Source organism: Thunnus maccoyii, chromosome 16, assembly GCF_910596095.1.
Source record: "Thunnus maccoyii chromosome 16, fThuMac1.1, whole genome shotgun sequence".
In the NCBI taxonomy this organism is placed as follows: domain Eukaryota; kingdom Metazoa; phylum Chordata; class Actinopteri; order Scombriformes; family Scombridae; genus Thunnus; species Thunnus maccoyii.
This window is the reverse complement of record NC_056548.1, coordinates 29,394,048-29,408,689: the sequence shown is the minus strand read 5'-3', so window position 1 is coordinate 29,408,689 and position 14,642 is coordinate 29,394,048. Positions and strand designations below refer to the sequence as shown.

General features: G+C 39.1%; 1 protein-coding gene across 4 annotated transcripts; it reads right to left on the bottom strand.

Annotated features, from left to right (window-relative positions):
* Positions 1–305: 305 nt before the first annotated feature.
* LOC121880542 (protein YIPF5-like) lies at positions 306–13,494 on the bottom strand. Of its 4 annotated transcripts, none has more exons than XM_042387819.1 (6): positions 13,153–13,494; positions 6,369–6,494; positions 5,282–5,418; positions 2,859–2,942; positions 2,555–2,736; positions 306–1,377 (listed from the first exon to the last, which is right to left on the bottom strand). In XM_042387819.1, exons 2-6 carry the CDS (start codon positions 6,436–6,438, stop codon positions 1,215–1,217), a joined length of 636 nt encoding a protein of 211 aa, XP_042243753.1. In that variant the 5' UTR covers positions 6,439–6,494; positions 13,153–13,494; the 3' UTR covers positions 306–1,214. The 4 variants fall into 4 exon arrangements, with proteins under 4 accessions (XP_042243753.1, XP_042243751.1, XP_042243754.1 ...); XM_042387817.1 differs by having other exon boundaries at positions 2,859–3,004; positions 13,153–13,491; XM_042387820.1 differs by lacking the exon at positions 13,153–13,494 and adding an exon at positions 6,856–7,070.
* Between the last annotated feature and the right edge of the window lie 1,148 nt (positions 13,495–14,642).

Below are 14,642 nucleotides of genomic sequence, written 5' to 3'. Positions count from 1 at the left end.
TTTTCTCACTTCTCTGTTCCAAAGTATTTTATTTTTATGTTAATATTCTCAAACTTGACCAAGCTTCTCCAGAGCCCCTGAAGACATTATTGTTCTCAAAAGCTGAGGAGGACTAACCATAGTTCACTGAACTTGATGTGTGAAATCAATAATGCCCCTTTAAGTAAAGACAACTAAAGAATCTCACAAATTGATACTAGAGATTTCTGTTAGAGACATTTAAATACATAAATCTTTATTCATCAAAACTATTAACATAATAAATAACATACATCAATACATTATTCAAGATAATTGAACACTGTCTTAGTCAAACATAAATGCAAGTATTAAATTAAATAATTTAACTAAAATGTAAATAGGCCTTAAAGGTTGTATTCAAATGAAAGAGAATAAAATCAAATGATATAAAAACAAGCGCATTAATGTTAGGGATTTAGTCTGGAACTGAAGCTGTAATACAGTAAGAGGAGAGTTAGAGGCTTAGTTTTGTACATGATAATGTTTTCAAAATGAGTGAAACAGTTAATCAATAGTCTCTTTCTGTCCTCTAACATCGTGTGTATTACTCAAACACATGTTCTGTGTTATGATTTAAACCCAAATCTTTAATGAAATTCATTGCAGATAGAGGAGGAACACTCACATTTATAGTCTGTTGCTGGACACAGATGTCAGATTGTTTCACCTGAATAATTGTTAGAGGCCTGAGGAGAAACTTTTAACAAAAACAAAAAAAAGATTTGAGAAAAGGTTCTTCTTGTTCCATACTCCAGTAATTATCTCAGGATCCCTTAGAACCCATGTTTACCACTACACTGAACCACTGTCCTAATGCATGCTTCTGTGTTTCCTGCACTAAAGGAGACAGGAAAGGAAGCACTGAAGCTCTATTTCTAAACCCACCATTTCCAGTTTCTGCCAATGTGACACTTTTAAGTGTGAACCTTCCTGATTAACATAAACTTTTGGAACGCACTGCCAGAACTTCAAACATCTTATGGCACAAGTCATCAACAAAATGCAGTAATCAGATGAGAACAATCATCCCCATATTTTTCCATTGGATCTTTTACCTTAACAGAAAAATAGACAGGGGTGGAAAACATTTACCTCTTACTTTGTTGGCAAAAGTAACAAATAAAAAATAGAATAAAAACAAAAGATTGTGCTTGAATAATAAAGATTTCCCTCTGGGTGTACTCTGATGACATTTAGAATACAGTGAGCAGTGCAAAGAGCCCATAAAGCAGGGCACATGGGTAGGCCACCAACAGCTGCTGGCCTTCCATAGCCAGGGTGGAGATGAAGATCTTGGAGGCAGAAAGACTACACCAGCAAACCACCAGTAAGGCCAGGACTGTACCCAGGACGCCTCTGAAAAAACAAAAAGGGGAACAAAGCAGCACAATCATGAAAGTCAACCTGAACTACAGCCTGTATGGATCCTCAAATGTCACCTGACCTCTTTCTTTCTAGCTCCAAATGAAACCAGAACTTAACCTGCTCATTATGGATGCTGGGACTGGTGCAGAAAGTGGTAGCTAATTGTTCAATGTTGGCATCAGGGGCTGGATGCAGCATGTTTTGAAGCTTATCTTGCGAGGTTTCAGGAGCAGGACCACACCTCACCAGAGGGGTGTTCCATCAACACAGCTAAAGAAAGCTGCACTTACTTGAAAAAGCCTGGCCTGAATTAATGTCAACTTTCATGTGAGGCTCAAACCGTTCCACTAACGCAGCTTAGCCTTGTCTAGTCAACGCTAACTCTAGCCAGGCTGGAATAAGCTTGCAGTGTGTGCGTGTGCACAAAAGGACGATAGTATGTCGCAAAAAGAAGGGAAAACTAGAGCAGTATTCTTCTCAGCAGTGAAACAAACCCTGCGGGATGATACTATATGAAGAATATAAAGGAGTCTTCACCAAAAAGGGCAATGCTGCCACAGGTGAGGGGGATGGCTTGGCACAAAATTGACCCTTTGTAGGGTCCTGAGGGGGTCTGTCTACTCAGGTGCTATGGCTGACTCCCTAACAAAGCTTCCCCACAACGCAAACAGCAAACAGAAGAACTACAAGCAAAGTTTCAAGCCTTGCACACCATTCATTCCTTTTGTCAATAAATCGTTTAAATGCTAGTGGCCCTTGCTAGCAAAAGTGCAGCAAATAAAAGGAATGGTGATTAGTGACTGGCAACTGTATGCTGAAGTAACGGGATTGGTGGCTTTAAGTTAATTATATTATATAGTGTGTATCCTAAATTTTAAAATAATAGGATAATAGAGAGAAGCAGGAATATATGTTATATAGGAGCTGATAGAATCTGTAGGATAGTTTGATATCTGAGCAGTACTTCTGCAGCACACTTTGCCTTGCTCAAGAGCACCTAAGCAGTTTTTCTCGGCAGCACACACCGTGAACAGCCACAGCTAATATTCTTATCAGTGTCTGGGATTTGACCTTTAGTTTAGATTAGATTTAATTTTTAAAATTCAGTCAGTCATAATTATTGTTTATATTCAGACAGAAATAATACACAAGCACTGAGTGGACTTACTGCAGAGAGTAGAAGACAGCAAATGCAGAGAGGGCCACCATGGGCAGGAGGCAGTAGCCCAGGACACTGGCCACACAACCATACGACACTGACAGAGAACTCATCAGACTCAGCAGGATGTACATTCCAATACAGGCTGTAGCACTGATCCCATACACGTAGCCAAACTGGGCTTTACCAGCCTTCATGTGTGAGAATAAGAACATAAGTACACTTGTTAAATCTCACTACATATCATACAGCACTGAATGTTGACTAGGAGTTGTAGTAATGCTCATGTACTCTCTTGAGAGTTGTAACTCACCATCATTAAAGTGACCCCCAGTGCGATGCAGAACAGGATAGGACCTGTCAAATCAGTCTCATTCATAATGCTGCCATCTGCAGGCTTAAAAGGGTTCAACACCGTCAATGTCTTTTGCCAGATGTGATCAAAATTGATGCCAAGTTCTGGGCAATTAAGAGACGGGAGTAAAAACAAATCACTCAATTAATTCACAGAAAACAAACATTTAAAAATTTAACCTTGAATCCTGTAACTCTTTCTGTCTGTTAGTGTGGAGTGAAGTCTCAGTGCCATGCAGTCTAAAAATACTCCATAATAAGTACATGTTCTGTATTCAAATCCTATTTAAATAAAAGTACAGAAGTATTATCAGCAACATGTACTGAGGTAAAAGTACTCGTTCTGCAGAAAAATGTCCCTCTGCATGATATATTATCATGTATAACATTATTATTATAGTGTTATTGATGCATCAATGTGTTAAGCAAGGTTACTATGTACAGCAAATTTCAACACATTTCAATTCAAAGTACTTTAAATGAAACATACAAGGCATCAAGACAAATGTAAAAGAAACACAATTCATTATAAAAAGATACATTTAAATCCAGTTAAAATAGTTAAATAGAAAATAAAAATAAGCTTAAATAGAATAAAACAGAAGAATAAAAGTCAGAGTACAGCTACAGCGCAGTGCAAGTTATGAATCTAAAGCAGCTCGTCACAGTGGAGCCAGCTTTAACTATTCTATAAACAGTTTCATTGGTTAGTCCAGTGGTTCCCAACCCCTCCAAAATGTCACAAGATAAATCTGAGGGGAGGAAAGGAGAAAAGTTCTACTGTACAATTGTATACAATTTTTATCAGACTTCTCAAATCTTTGCTTTTTTTGTCAAATTTTGGAGAATTTACCCTCTTGGGCATCAATTATGTAATGAAATGGAGGAATGTTGCTTTCAGTGACTAGTTGGTCCCCCTCTGTTTCCTGGGACCAACACATCTGACCCCTGTGTGAACAGACCATTGCTAGCAAGAGTTCAACTTCTATGATGACCAAAGACATACAGTACCAGTCAAAGGGTCTGGACACACCAACTCATTCAAGAGTTTATCTTTATTTTTACTATTTTCTACATTGTAGAACAATACTGAAGACATTAAAACTATGAAATAAAACATATGCATGCTTTTTTGCATGGTAAGCAAAAAAGTATAAACAAACCAAAATATCTTTCATATTTTAGATGACTCAAAGTAGCCACCTTTTTGCTTTGATGACAGCATTGCACACTCTTGGCATTATCGCTGCTTCATGAGGTCATCACCTGGAATACTTTTCCAAGAGTCTTGAAGGAGTTCCAACACATGCTGAGCATATAAATTGCCAACGGTGTCACCAGCAAAGCCTCCCCACACCATCACATGTCCTCCTCCATAGGTCATCGGGGGAACCACATATGCAGATACCATCTGTTCACCTTCTCTGCGTTTCACAAAGACATGGCGGATGGAACTGAAAATCTCAAATTTGTACTCATCAGACCAAAGTACAGATTTCAACTGGTCTAATGTCCATTCCTTATGTTTCTCTTCTTCTTATTGGTCTCCCTCTGTAGTGGTTTCTTTGCAGCATTTCAATGATGAAGGCCTGATTCACACAATCTCCTCCGAACAGTTGATGTTCAGATGTGTCTGCTAGTTGAACTCTGGGATGTATTGATGTGAGCTCTACTCTAAGGTACCATTAATTGGGGATTTCTGAGGCTGGTAACTCTAATGGACTTCTCTGCAGCAGAGGTAACTCTTGGTCCTCCTTTCCTGGGGCAGTCCTCATGAGAGCCAGTTTCATCACAGCATTTGATAGTTTTTGTGACTGCATTTGAAGAAACATTTAAAGTTCTTGACATTTTCTGGATTGACTGACCTTCATGTCTTAAAGCAATGATGGACTGTCATTTCTCTGAACTTGTTCTTGCCATAATATGGATTACTACAGTAGTGGAATAGTGCTATTTGTTGTATAACAACACTACCTTGGCACAACACAACTGATGGTCTCAAATGCATTAAGAGGGCAAAACATTCCACCAATTAACTTTTGACAAGGCACTCTTGTTAATTGAAAACCACTCCAGGTGATGAGCTCATGAAGCTGGTTGAGAGAATGCCAGGAGTGTGCAAAGCTGTCATCAAAGCAAACAGTGGCTACTTTCAGGAATCTAAAATATGAAACATATTTTTGTTTGTTTAACACTGTTTTTGGTTTACTACATAATTTCATTTGTGTTATGTTATAGTTTTGATGTCTTTATTATTGTTCTGCAATGAAGATAGTAAAAATAAAGAAAAACCCTTGAATGAGTAGGTGTGTACAAAATTTTGACTGGTGCTCTACAATTGTCAAACATCGAGATAATGCAAATAATACAGTTTCTGTATACCCTCAAGAAGAGGAGGCTCCAGTTCAAGGGAATTTGTTCCTTTGTCTCCCACAGTCCCAGAGGGCTGGTAGAACTGTCCAGTGTACTGCTGCTCCATGGAAGGATCCAGAACACCTGGCATGAAAGCCTGACTTCCACTAAAAACAACACAGTTGCAAGAAAAAAAAAGACAATGTAAACCCTCATTGAATGAATATAGAAGTAGCAATAAAAGAGATACTAAGGCACATACCTAAACTATAATGTTATGATGTACACGCTTTTCCAAAACCTGTTTCACCTACTTGTACATAAGTTAGTGTGTTCCTACATGTCCCAGAGTGCCCTTTGACAGACCCAGTGAAAAGGCCTTAATTTGTGCTGTCTTCAAGTGGGGTCTTGTTTACCAAGAATGGAATTCTTTACTAATGGAACTTTGGTTCTATTCACATCCACTGCCACGGACTGTCTTTAATGGCAGTCAAATCAGGCTGAGTCAGATGTCCACCCTGGCCATGACGACGTGATCATCAAATCATTCATTGTACTGGTCAATGAGCTACAGGTGTTACAGTCACTGTGTAATATCTCCTTAGATGAATGGTGACATGTAACACATTGTTCTAACACAAACAGCATGTGTTAGTCAGTAGCAGACATGGTATTAATGTGAATGACTCTCTCATCCACTCAGGTGTGTAAGTCTGTTCCTGCCCTGCACTGCATCCTCAGTACACACCAGTAGTTTTTCTATTCCCCTGTCATTGCACGTGCCTTCAACCTTTCACATGTTAATTGTTGTCACCTCATGTATTCCCATTACGTTTGAGTCACTGAGCTAACATCAATATAGACAAATACAGTTATAACACTTTTTTTAAGTTTGGTTCACGTTGTACAAATAAAGCAAGGATATGAGTCATTTCCAACTACCTTCTTTGTTTGGATAAGGAAACAGTCACAAGTTGGAAAAAAAAAGGTAAAAACCTGTTATGTTGCAGCAGACAGAAAATCAGTTCCTCTAACAATGCAGATGGTTAGCAGAGTCTGGAATGGTAGTACATGAGAGGCACAATCTGGAGCTATCCTCAAAAGTCTGAATACTTACTTGTCGTAATAAGCAGAAGGGTCGGAATCATAGGCATCATAGCTGTAGGCCACAGTGTGACCTTGGTCATCTATGTAATATCCTGTCTGGTAGAAGTCCTGCTCAAACTGCTGGAAGTCCCCCATGCTAAGAGCAAAGACAAGACAAGATAAAACACGATAAATCTGTCCACTAAGCTTACCCAGAAATAAAGTAACAGTCCATCAGTGTATAGAAAAGAACTGACAGGCCTTCATAAGTGAGTTTTACATAAAACCTTTGAATATATATTGAGATATTCAGAATATCTTGGATATAAAATCAGCTGTGAGGTGTTTTTTCAGCTGTCATTGAACAGTGAACTCCAGAACAATATAGGCTTCTTCATGTTTGTTTGTTTTTTCCATCATGTGTTTTTCTTTTCCTCCCTGTCAAAGGTCTGTCCATAACAACATGTTGTTTTGCTTTTTGCATGCATTGTTTCTTGGATCTTAACAGACTTACTTACTCTATTGTTCACAAATAAATCACATTTTTGGACATGTCATCAGGAAAACCACAAGTGACAAGTGAAAATGTCTGCTGTGAAAAAAGGTCAACTTAAGTTTCACTCCACGTTCTTCCCCCTGCTCATGGACACTCTCCCTCCAACTGGGAACCACTGAAGTAGCATTTATCAATATCAAACTGTCAAAATATATATTATTTGAGTTATTATTTTTATAAAATGTTTTTGACCTTCCTAACTACCAGAATACATACAGTAGGCTACAGACAGTAACACTGTTTTATTGAAAGAAGCAACTTTGTCTTTCTGCCTCTGGCTCATAAAAAAATCTAAAAGGATATTAGGATTCATAATTAATATGGAGAGCCCTTTCATTCAAAGCCCTACCCAAACCATGCGCTACCTATCCAGTTACCAGATAGCACACGATGACCAATTCGACAGCGCGCCATGACCAATTTGACAGCACACACTACCCAGCTGATAGCGCGCAACGTCCAGTTCGACAGCACGCCATGACCAATTCGACAGCGTGATGACCTATTCGACAGTGCACGCTACCAAGCTGATAGCGCACGATGTCCAATACGACAGCGCACGATGACCAATTCAACAGCGCGGGATGACCAACAGAGCGTGCTACCCAGCTGATAGCACCGATTAGACAGAAATTCAATCGTCTCTCTTAAATCAGAAGTAAATATGGTACGATCGTCATCCATGTTGGCGGCAACGACTCCCGATTACGCCAATCAGAAGTCACCAAAATTAATGTTGAGTCGGTGTGTACATTTGCTAAAACAATGTCGGACTCCGTAATTTTCTCTGGACCGCTGCCTAATCTGACCAGGGATGACATGTATAGCCGCATGTCACAATTCAACCGCTGGTTGTCGAGGTGGTGTCCAGCAAACGATGTGGGCTTCATAGATAATTGGCAGACTTTCTGGGGAAGACCTGGTCTGATTAGGAGAGACGGCATACATCCCACTTTGGATGGAGCTGCTCTCATATCCAGAAATATGGCCAAGTTTATTAGTAAACCAAAACCATGACAACCCAGAGTTGAGACCAGGAGGCAGAGCTGCAGTCCTACACGCTTCTCTGCGCTTCCATTAGAGCAGTTACCCACCCAAAACCACATAGAGACTGTGTCTGTCCCCCGACCACATAAATCAATTAAATCCAAAGTATATAAAAGAAGAGTCATTCATGAAAATCTAGTAAAAATTAAAACCACTGCTGCAATAGTACAACAAAATAAGATAATTAAATGTGGACTCTTGAACATTAGATCTCTTTCATCTAAAGCAGTTTTAGTAAACGATTTAATTTCAGATCATCGTATTGATTTATTTTGTCTCACTGAAACCTGGCTGTGTCATGAAGAATATGTCAGCCTTAATGAATCCACTCCCCCCAGTCATATTAATACTCATATTCCTCGAGACACTGGCCGAGGAGGAGGAGTTGCAGCCATTTTCAACTCAAGCCTAATCATCAACCCTAGACCTAAATTTAATTATAACTCATTCGAAAGCCTTGTTCTTAGTCTCTCCCAGCCAACCTGGAAAACTTTACAGCCAGTTCTATTTGTTATAGTGTACCGTCCTCCTGGCCCGTACTCTGAATTCCTATCTGAATTCTCAGAGTTTTTGTCGTATTTAGTCCTTAGTACAGATAAAGTAATTATAGTAGGTGATTTTAATATTCATGTGGACGTTGATAGTGACAGTCTCAGCACTGCATTTCTCTCATTATTAGACTCAATTGGCTTCTCTCAGTGTGTAAATAATCCCACTCACCGTCTTAACCACACCCTAGACCTTGTTCTAACTTATGGGATTGAAATTGAACATTTATTAATTTTTCCACAAAATCCTATTTTATCAGATCATTTTTTAATAACTTTTGAATTCCTATTACTGGATTACACACCATTAGATAAAAATGTCCTCACTAGATGTCTATCTGATGGTGTTGTAGATAAATTTAAGGAAGCAATTCCGTCAATACTGAATTCACTGCCATGTCTCAATACTACAGAGGACTCTTATGTTAACTTTAGTCCCTCCCAAATTGATAATCTTATTGATAGTGCTGCAGGCTCACTAAGACAAACACTCGACTCCATCGCCCCCTTAAAAAAGAAGATAATAAAACGTAAGAGGTTAGCTCCATGGTATAACTCCCAAACCCGCAAATTAAAGCAAACATCGCGAAAATTGGAAAGGATTTGGCGTTCCACCAAAGTAGAAGATTCTCGCTTAGTCTGGCAAGATAGTCTTAAAACATATAGGAAGGCCCTCTGTAATGCCAGAGCCGCCTATTACTCAGCATTAATAGAAGAGAATAAAAACTGCCCTAGGTTCCTTTTCAGCACTTTGGCCAGGCTGACAAAGAGTCATAACTCTACTGATCCATGTATTCCTATAGCTCTCAGTAGTAACGACTTTATGAGCTTCTTTAATGATAAAATTCTAACTATTAGAGACAAAATTAACCATCTCCTGCCCTCAACAAGCACCGTTCTCTCCCCAAACACAGGAACCTTGGTAACGGCAGTAAATCCTGACATATATTTGGACTGTTTTTCTCCAGTAGACTTGTCTGAACTAACTTCAATGATTTGTTCAGCTAAACCATCAACCTGTCTCTTAGATCCCATCCCAACTAGGCTGCTTAAGGAAGCCTTACCCTTAGTGAGCACTTCTTTACTAGATATGATCAATCTGTCTTTAGTAACAGGCTATGTACCACAGTCCTTTAAAGTAGCTGTAATTAAACCTCTTCTTAAGAAGCCTACTCTTGATTCAGGTGTTTTAGCCAATTATAGACCTATATCTAACCTTCCATTTCTATCCAAGATCCTTGAGAAAGCAGTCTCTAATCAGTTATGTGACTTTCTACATAACAATAGTTTATTTGAGGATTTTCAGTCAGGATTTAGAGCGCATCATAGCACAGAAACAGCACTGGTGAAAGTCACAAATGACCTCCTAACTGCATCAGACAAAGGATTTGTCTCTATACTTGTCCTGTTAGATCTTAGTGCTGCATTTGACACAATTGACCATCAAATCCTTTTGCAGAGACTGGAACATTTAATTGGCATTAAAGGAACTGCATTAACCTGGTTTAAGTCCTATTTATCAGACCGATTTCAGTTTGTACATGTGAATGATGAATCCTCCGTGAAGGCAAAAGTTAGACACGGAGTTCCACAAGGTTCTGTACTTGGACCAATTCTATTCACCTTATATATGCTTCCTTTAGGTAATATTATTAGGAAACACTCCATAAATTTTCATTGTTACGCAGACGATACCCAATTATATTTATCAATGAAGCCAGATGAACCCAATCAATTAAACAAACTCCAGTCATGCCTTAACGACATAAAGACCTGGATGACCTGCAATTTTCTACTACTAAATTCAGATAAAACTGAAGTTCTTGTGCTTGGCCCTAAACACCTTAGAAACACATTATCTAATGATAAAGCTGCTCTGGATGGCATTACCCTGGCCTCCAGCACCACCGTAAGGAATCTGGGAGTTATCTTTGATCAGGATATGTCCTTTAACTCCCACATAAATCAAATTTCAAGGACTGCCTTTTTTCACTTACGTAATATCACAAAAATCAGGCACATCCTGTCCCTAAACGATGCAGAAAAACTAGTTCACGCATTTGTTACTTCTAGGCTGGATTATTGCAATTCCTTATTATCAGGCTGCCCTAACAAGTCTCTAAAGACTCTCCAGCTGGTCCAGAATGCAGCTGCACGTGTATTGACTAAAACTAGAAAAAGAGACCACATTTCTCCCATTTTAGCTTCACTACATTGGCTTCCTGTAAAATCTAGAATAGAATTTAAAATCCTTCTCCTAACTTACAAAGCCCTTAATGGTCAGGCACCATCATATCTTGAAGAGCTCATAATACCGTATTATCCCACTAGAACACTGCGCTCCCAGTATGCAGGCTTACTGGTGGTCCCTACAGTCTTTAAAAGTAGAATGGGAGGCAGAGCCTTCAGCTATCAGGCTCCTCTTCTATGGAACCATCTACCGGATTCAGTCCGGGGTGCAGACACCCTCTCTATGTTTAAGAGTAGGCTTAAAACTTTCCTTTTTGATAAAGCTTATAGTTAGGGCCGACCAGGCTCGCCTTGGATCAGCCCTTAGTTATGCTGCTATAGGCCTAGACTACTGGGGGACTTCCCATGATGCACTGAGCTCCTCTCTCCTCCTCCTCCTCTCCATCTGTATGCATTCATGTAACATCAATGCATGTCACTAACTTTGCTTCTTCCCCGGAGTTTTTTGTGCTTTCTCATCTCACAGAAAAACCTGACTCCCGGGCCGAACCTTCGCGGTCCTTCACAGTCCTGATGGCATCCTTCCCTGGCTGTCGCTGCTTGTGCTTGTTGTTGTTTGTTGTTGTCATTGTTTTCTTCTGTCCCCCCTCCCCCTTTCCCTCTCTCTTTCTCTCTCTCAACCCAACCGGTCAAAGCAGATGGCCGCCCACCAAGAGCCGGGGTCTGCTTGAGGTTTCTACCCGTTAAAGGGGAGTTTTTCCTTACCGCTGTCGCCAAGTGCTTGCTCATGGGGGAATTGTTGGGTCTCTGTAAATTAAAGAGTACGGTCTTGACCTGCTCTATGTGAAAAGTGCCTTGAGATGACTTCTGTTGTGATATGGCGCTATATAAATAAAGATTGATTGATTGATTGATTGATTGAAGTAAGAAGAAACTTGGAAATAAGCGAAGATCTGAGGCAGGAGAAATTGGTATTATTAATATTAATGTGTGCCCTCCAGTCTGTTGGTCAGTTGTACCATCATGGATAATCTCAGAACCTGAAGTCGATCTATGCACACTGAATAACAACAAAAGATAGAAATCAGGAGATATAGTCAAGGAAGTTAAGTCTCATCTGCAACAAGGATGGAGTTCATATTTACAGAGTACAGATGAATCAAAGGATCCAGAGAGTGGGAAAGTGGCATTTGGAGTAACCATTCCTTGAATTAAGAATTAAAAACGGACATATCAGATGTCAGTATTCACAGCAGAGATGTTGGCAATATCAGTGTGCACTTTGGTGGATAGAGAACATAAACCAGACAACTCAGTCATATGCAGTGATTCAGTAACAGCTTTAACTACAATAAGAGAAATCAAATCCAAGTCCAGACCTGATATATTGGCCAAGATTTATCAAACATTATACAAAAAAAAAAAAAAAAACTGTAACAGAACATAGGCTATAGTTTATGTCATTTCAATGTAGACACATTTGTGGTCGCTATTCTGTCTGGTTCGTGGAGGAAGCCCTGCATTGTCTGGTAGAAGAGTGATGAGGAAGACAAGTGAAGTGACGTAATCCCTGTCCTATAAAGTACACTGATGTAATGATCTATGTAGAAAACTTCAGGTGGTTAACAGTCCAGATGCTGCACTGGACTAAAATGGGGAAACTGGTGGAATATTGTGGTTTAAGGTGCATAAAATGATGAATAACGTTTAATGTGGTTAGAGCATCTGTAGGCTATTGATCTGCAAATGAATGTGGGTGGTTCTGCTTTATACTGTATGAAACGCTTCTCTCTTGCAGTTCATTTAATCCCTGCAGCCTCTGAAGGCAGCAGGGCTGATATGTTGATAAATGTGCAACCTCTGAAATGCTGCGCCAGAGCACACGGCCATTCACTGTGTTTACCATCATTAAATCGCCTGAAAACAACACCTGAGGCCAGGTGCATGAAGATCCATACTCACAAAAACCATGCATACGCGGTTTACCGCACATTAAATGGTATTTATAAAAACAATGTGTGGTGAGAATGTGCGCTACTCACGCATCGTCCAGACCAGGCATACACACGTTTTTCTAAAACAATCTGATGGTGATGTGATGAGGTGGAGATGAAATATGAGGTGAAAGACGGAATCTTTTAGTAAAACATTGTTCATGTTGATAATCAGCTGCACTTATTGTGTGATTGTTTTTTGCATTTACACAGAGATCTGCAAAATGTCAATCAAAGGCGCTTTTATTAAGGTAGCATAGATTAATTACTTTGTGTGATTAATTTTATCATTCTCTTAATTTACACAGGAGTCAACATTTTATTTAGCTGTTTTTTTATTTTATCCTTAGTTGTGACAAACCTTGTAAAGTTGGTTTAGATATGAGTGCTGCAAACTATGATTACATTTCTGAAATATCACTGCTAACGATGGTTTACAGGTCACACAACAACCTCTTCTTTTCTCGTCAATAAACTCACCTGAGTCCAGAGCACACAGCCAAATAGTGTAGAAGGCCTTCTCTCAGACAGCCACTTCACCGTAGTGTGGCGTTGAACACATGAAGCCCAGACTGTGAGGATATTCTATTAATAGTTGGTTATATTTGGACTTGGTCTCAGGGATATGACAACTGTTCCCTGCCTTTACTCTGTTTCCAGAAACTTAAACTGCAAAGTCACTATGTTTGATGTTTCTTTATTTCTTAAAAAAGCAAGTCGTTGTCAAAATAATGTACAAATATACTATATACAGTATAAAGGATGGATGAGACATTCTTCACAAAACCCCACATTTACTTGTAAAAAATATTTTTATATTTCTACATCTTTTTGTGGTTACATGGTGAATGGTAAACAGACTGCATTTATATAGCACCTTTTTAGTCTTCTGACCACTCAAAACACTTTTACACTACATACCAACATTCACCCATTCACACACACATTCACACACTGATGGCAGAGGCTGCCATGCAAGGTGCCAACCTGCTCATCAGGATCTAATCTAGGTGATTAATCTTCAGGTGTAACAACAATGGCTAGGTGTTGAATTTCTTTAGAAAGTTTGCAGGAGTGAATACATTTTACTTGTAGGATAATTAAATATACACAGTATAGCTGGATCTATCAAAGTTATGTAGTACAAACAACATGTTATACTAATATAATACCAACATTACATATATTTTCAAAAATCAAATCAGGAGCTATTTTAATTCCTAAACTTGTGCCTGTTTATTTTTTGGCCACTCAGGGGCAGTGCAACAAAGTTGCAAACATGAACTCCATAGTGAAGTCTGTGTTCCTGTGATCATCTTCTACACTATTTTTTTTTCTTTTTGAGAAATATTAATTCATGCTTCCATTCAGTGGGTTAACACTATGTATGCCCACCCCTTTTATTCTGAAGGTCAGATGTCCATATCAGTGTCACCAATCCCATGAACACAATTTGACTGAGCAATTCCCATTCCAGTTTATTAACATACAGATGGAGGTTTAGTAATTCATCCACTTGGTTAACCAATCTATAAACAATGATATCCACACCAATATTTTGTTGTCTGCCATATGACCCCCAGGTTGCTCCATACTATTGGGTTCAAACTTTATCATACACTTACAGGTCAATGTAGCACAGGTACATCCAATGACATAAGAATAATATATTTATAAGACATTGTTTGGCTTTTAATTTGTTAAGAGAGTTGTTTTTGAATGTGAGTGAAATTTATGGCTTCTTTTTTATCTTCTTTATTTTACTGATTTTTTTTCAGCATTCACACTGGTCACTCTGCAAAATCATCCCACAAGCCAGCTGTCCCGGGAGGCTGAAGGTTCTTATAATGCATCACAGACTGCATATAAAGTATATTTATATACAGTCTATGTAATGCATCCATGGGCTAATGTGGTGAGCTATTCAAATCCTGGTTACAGCCCTGCTACAATGCTGCATTTAAGAAGTA

Coding starts and splice junctions, on each gene's coding strand:
- LOC121880542 (XM_042387817.1), bottom strand. CDS start 6,493: ATGGGGGACTTCCAGCAGTTTGAGCAGGACTTCTACCAGACAGGATAT. Junction 5,419..6,368: donor CCTTCTGCTTATTACGACAA/GTAAGTATTCAG, acceptor TGTTGTTTTTAG/TGGAAGTCAGGCTTTCATGC. Junction 3,005..5,281: donor GGAGCCTCCTCTTCTTGAGG/GTATACAGAAAC, acceptor TTAATTGCCCAG/AACTTGGCATCAATTTTGAT.